We start from the raw sequence: 5,000 nt of genomic DNA, 5'->3' as shown, positions 1-5,000 counted from the left end.
TCTCCAAATACTCTTGTCGAGAGAGTTCATGACCTCTGCTGCCAGGCCAATCCATCTGCTGACTTCCTGGTCTGACAGCCCAGAGTTATGAACTGCACTACCAAGGTATGTGAAGCTCTCTGTGACTTTAATGTCCTCGCCGCAAGCACATAGCGACTAAACAGGTTCTCCTAGGAAGTCCCCAAAGCCTTGATCTTGATCTCCTGGACCCAAGGGCTTCGTTTCATTACTAAATGCATCAGGAGCTGCCACTAGGGTTTCCAAAGACTCAGATAGAATATCATCGGCAAAGTCAAGGTCTGTAACCTTAATATTGCCTAGTGTTGCTCCACAATGACTTTGAACAGTAGTTCTGCCCAGTATCCAGTCCATGCAAGTATTGAAGTGTTGGTGCAAGAACACAGCCTTGCTTCACTTCTGAACTGATAGGAAAGAAACTAGACAGGCCCCCACCACACTTTACAGCACTTTCAGGACCAATATACAAGCTTGTTATTAGTTCAATAATCCTTATTGGAATTCCTCTCAGTCTCAGGATCTTACAGAGTGATTCCCAATGCACTGTATTGACCGCCTTCTTGAGGTCGATGTAGGCTGCAAGCAGCCCACGTCCGAACTCACGACAGTGCTCTACAATGACTCGAAGCGCAAGGATACGGTCTATTGGTTGCTCTGGCCTCTGATGCCTCAGTAGGTGGTCTCTAATACGTCTCAGAAGGATGTGGGCAAGAACATTGCATGGTACACTGAGCAGTGTGAAGCCTCGGTGATTGCTGCATTCCCATCGGTCCCCCTTCCCCTTCTAGAGAGGGATGACCACACCCCTCAACAGGTCCGGGGGAACAGTACCAGATGGCAGCTAGGACAGCATACAACCCCCACGCCATAGGTTCACCACCAGCCTTTAACAGTTCAGCTGGGATGCCGTAAATACCCACTGCTTTACCACTTTTCAACTTGGAGATCACCCATCCCAACTTCAGTCAGGGAGAGTGGGTCCGGCAGCGGAATCATGGCACTACCCGCATCCACGTTAACTGTTGGAGGGTCAACCTGATACAACTGCTCAAAATACTCAGCCCAACGTTCCCGCACCGCAACAGGATCTGAGACGATCTGGCCACCTACTAAGTGACCTGCAGGCACCTGTGAAGAGGGCTTGGAATTGTTTTCTCAGGGCTTGGTATACAGGACGAAGGTCATTTACTAAGAAATGGCCTTCGACCTCATCAGCAAGACTCCTAATAAACTGTTCCTTGTCCCTTCTTAACAAAGATCGAGTTTTGCGCACCTGAGAACGGTGCAAATCCTGATCCCCTGTCAGATAAGCCACATGGCAAGCATCTGTGACTTCCAGTGTCTCCTGAGAGATTAAATTCTGTCTTGCCCTCGGGCGTTCTCCAATCGATTCTTGGGCTGCATCATGCGTTTTGCGCTTGAAGGTGTCCCACAGAAGTACAGATTCCTTCAGATTATCAAGCGCTGTGAAGCGATCAGAGATTGTCTCAGCAAACCTCCGAGCACACTCCCTCTCCAAATGAAACACCCAAGGGTGTTCACTGGGCTGCTGGGGAATTTTGAAGTGAACCTGGAGGGTAGCCACAACTAATCTATGGTCAGTATCACAGAACTCGGCACTCCTATACAGTTCTGGAGGATCCTCCGAGTGCTAACGAGAATGTGGTCGATCTCCTTGGCTGCATTACCCGCATCGTTGTACCATGTCCAACAATGTGGGTCTGGGAGCTAGTGCCAGGAGCCAGAAATCCTCAATTTCTGGGACCTAGCAAAATCCCGGAAAAAGAGGGAATTCTTGCTGCTGGTATCAACTCCCGAACCATGAGGACCGACAGACATCTCATAGCCAGCTCGATCACAGATACCACACTGAAGTCACCCAGAACAATACGAATATCTCGCCAGGGCCAACTGTGTGTCACAGTTGCAAGTTTGGCGTAGAACATCTCTTTCATGTCGAGTTTACAAACATAGGTAGGAGCATACTCAGCAATAAGAGACATGAAGCCAAAAGATAGCTTCAGTCTCAATACCACTATATGCTCATCAACAGGAGTAACCTCTACTACCGAGGGCTGGAGATGGCAATGGCTACTCCCTGGAGATGGTGACCGTCGCTGCGGCCCGACCAGTAATAGGTGTAGCCACCTACACTGATCATGCCACTGCCAGGTCTTCTCACCTCTGAGAGAGCAGCCACCCAAACTCGCAGCCTCCCCAGTTCCCTCGATAGTAGGGGCAACCGATCATCCTGACACAAAGAGCAGGTGTTCCAAGCCCCCACCCTGACTTCCCTCCTGAGGTTAACCCTCGGGCAGTCACTCCGGGTGGACCCCACTTCTGCCACCCCAGCCGACGCTGCCCCACATAAAAGGCGGCAGGCTGCGGGACCCATCCTCCACCTGTGGAGTTCCCTTGGGCTTTACCCCACAAGCTTCATATCAGGCTGGCGACTGCCAAAACGCAGGCAGGACGAGGAGCTCCCATTCCCATCCTGCGCCCCAGCAGCTCCATCTAACATAATGATAAATAATTGTAATAATCATTTAAGAATAAAATAAGAGAAAAATAAAAATAAAAAGGAAAGAAAAGAAATACTAGAAATTTACTTCCATTATGATTAGCCCGTTATTAACCCACTTGCGACGGGTGTCACACATATGGGACGCCCGGAGAAAAGACCTCCAATTGGACTGTTGTGGGTACGTTAACCTATTGGTCATGGTAATTTGCAATATGGCGCATAATCCTGTACCATTATTTATTTTGGACTCAGGCAGCACATAGGACTGCGCTGGAGTGTGCACTGTGGCGGTGCTGCTTTTCCTCCTTCGCGCATATGTGTTTATATATGCATATATAAAAATATAGATGAATGCAAATGTATATACAAACCCTTGCAAATACACGCAAACATATGTATATGCGCTCAGAAAGAGTGGAGGGCCTAGTTATAGCACTTGTTGAAGGCGTTCAAGTCCTTTGGTGGGAAACACCCCAATTGCCTGCACAGGCCCTGGGCAGCACGCCTCAGCCCTGGGGGACACCAGCTTGGTGAATGATATCTCCTGGCCTGCTTAGCTTCTAGGCCGCACAGCTAGCCTTGCTCTGAGGGATTGGTCATCAATTGCACTTTGCATCATATGATGGCATCCACGACCAACGGGTTAATACTCTAACAGAATCACAAGACACTGTACAAATATAGACATAATAATGGCAAAACACTAGCACATTTTGAATTCTATCTGGATGTTACCTTCGAGAGGATTTTGAAAGCTGATGTCTCCTTTTTCAATTACATTTTTCATCTACAGTTTATTTTTCTACATCAAGATATTAGATGAAAATACAGATACATTAGATTACACCAAGCATAGTTTACAGAACTGATGATAGGGGACAGCATATAGATAATAGGAGGAGAATTAAAGATAAATGAAAAATCAATTTTACACTGATACTAAAGAATACTTGTACTGTATACAAATTTTGTCTTATTATATTATTTGTCTTATCTGGTTTTATAATCCATTATCTAGTCCTAAAAATTTATCCGGCAATCATACTTTATTAGTTCCTGTTTCTCTTTACTTCAGTTTTTTCTACCAAACAATTAATTATCTAAAAACTGTCAATTTTTGTTATGGAAATAATGTTAAGTACACTGTCATCACCCACTGGTCCATCTTAAAGCATTCCAACTGAATCATTTTCTTTGTTGCCTTTCTTCTCGAAGAACATGAAGTCCTGAAATAAATATATAATAAATTAATTTTTAGTTCCTTATAATTGTGGAAATATATCAAAATAATACTTTTTTCTCAGGTATTCATTTCTATATGAAAAAACTCTGACCAAATCAGATGCATTACTCCAAAATTACTCTAAATGACAATATTTACATTCTTAATGCTAATACACTACATCCTGAAACAAAATCTTTACACAAAAGATTGTCTTTTTATACTCTACATGATCAATGTATTATACAGAAGTATAGCCCCAAATGCTAATGTAAGAAAGAATAGAAGATTTATAATACATAAATCAATTGTATGTTTCCAATACAGACACTACTAAAAATAGGTATAAAACATTATTAATACTGGTAGACATCCTAAACAAAACTGGAAAAAAAACTTGCAATGTCCATTCTTTGAATAAAGGATGATATAAGAAAGAAAAATAATTTAGGTTTATATGCTCACAAATCCCAAAGAGAAAATGTGCACACATACAAATAGACACATATACAGATAGAGACCCACAACACAAGCACACATGCACACACTAAAGCTAAATTATTGATTCTATGCACTTTAAAATTAGTTAACCCAATATTGCCAGTGGCGGCATGCATGTACAGGTTGTGCCCACTGAGAGTTTAGTGTATTCATTGTAATTATAGATAGGTAGCTCCAACAGTTTTTAATCTCCAAGAAGATCCTACCTACCCCACCCATTTGCCATTTTCCTTGATTTTTTTTTTTTTTTTTTTTTTTTACTATATTAGTATTGTTAATATCACAATAATAATAATAATAATAATAATAATAATAATAATAATAACAATAATAATAATAAAAGCAGCATTGAATAAATGGTATTCGGAAAAAAGTCCCAAGAACTCAAGGGAAGCAGTAAACATGTGAGCCACAAGTTACAAGGTCTATAGAGCGTGCATGTATATGTGTGTGTGTGTGTGTGTGTGTGTGTGTGTGTGTGTGTGTGTGTGTGTGTGTGTGTGTGTGTGTGTGTGTGTGTGTGTGTGTGTGTGTGTGTGTCTGTGTGTGTGTCTGTGTGTAGGTGTGTGTGTCTGTGTGTAGGTATGTGTGTAGGTGTGTAGGTGTGTATGTGTGTATGTGTGTATGTGTGTAGGTGTGTACAGGCGTGTAGTATAGGTGTATAGGTGTGTATGCGTGTATAGGTGTATATGTGTATGTGTGTATAGGCGTGTATAGGTGTATATGTGTATGTGT

At 42.8% G+C, this 5,000-nt stretch overlaps 1 protein-coding gene across 1 annotated transcript in view; it reads right to left on the bottom strand.

Annotated features, from left to right (window-relative positions):
* The window catches only part of LOC138861253 (phospholipid scramblase 2-like), a gene marked incomplete at its 5' end in the record, with an annotated part of 5,305 nt that extends 1,537 nt beyond the window's left edge, over positions 1–3,768 (bottom strand). The window contains 1 exon segment of the mRNA XM_070120182.1: positions 1–3,768. This exon segment is cut by the window's left edge and continues 1,537 nt beyond it. Within this exon segment, the coding sequence (XP_069976283.1) occupies positions 3,709–3,768 (60 nt within the window).
* Between the last annotated feature and the right edge of the window lie 1,232 nt (positions 3,769–5,000).

The sequence above is a fragment of the Penaeus vannamei genome, unplaced genomic scaffold (genome assembly GCF_042767895.1).
Source record: "Penaeus vannamei isolate JL-2024 unplaced genomic scaffold, ASM4276789v1 unanchor3533, whole genome shotgun sequence".
Lineage (NCBI taxonomy): Eukaryota > Metazoa > Arthropoda > Malacostraca > Decapoda > Penaeidae > Penaeus > Penaeus vannamei.
This window is presented reverse-complemented; position numbering and strand designations above follow the sequence as displayed.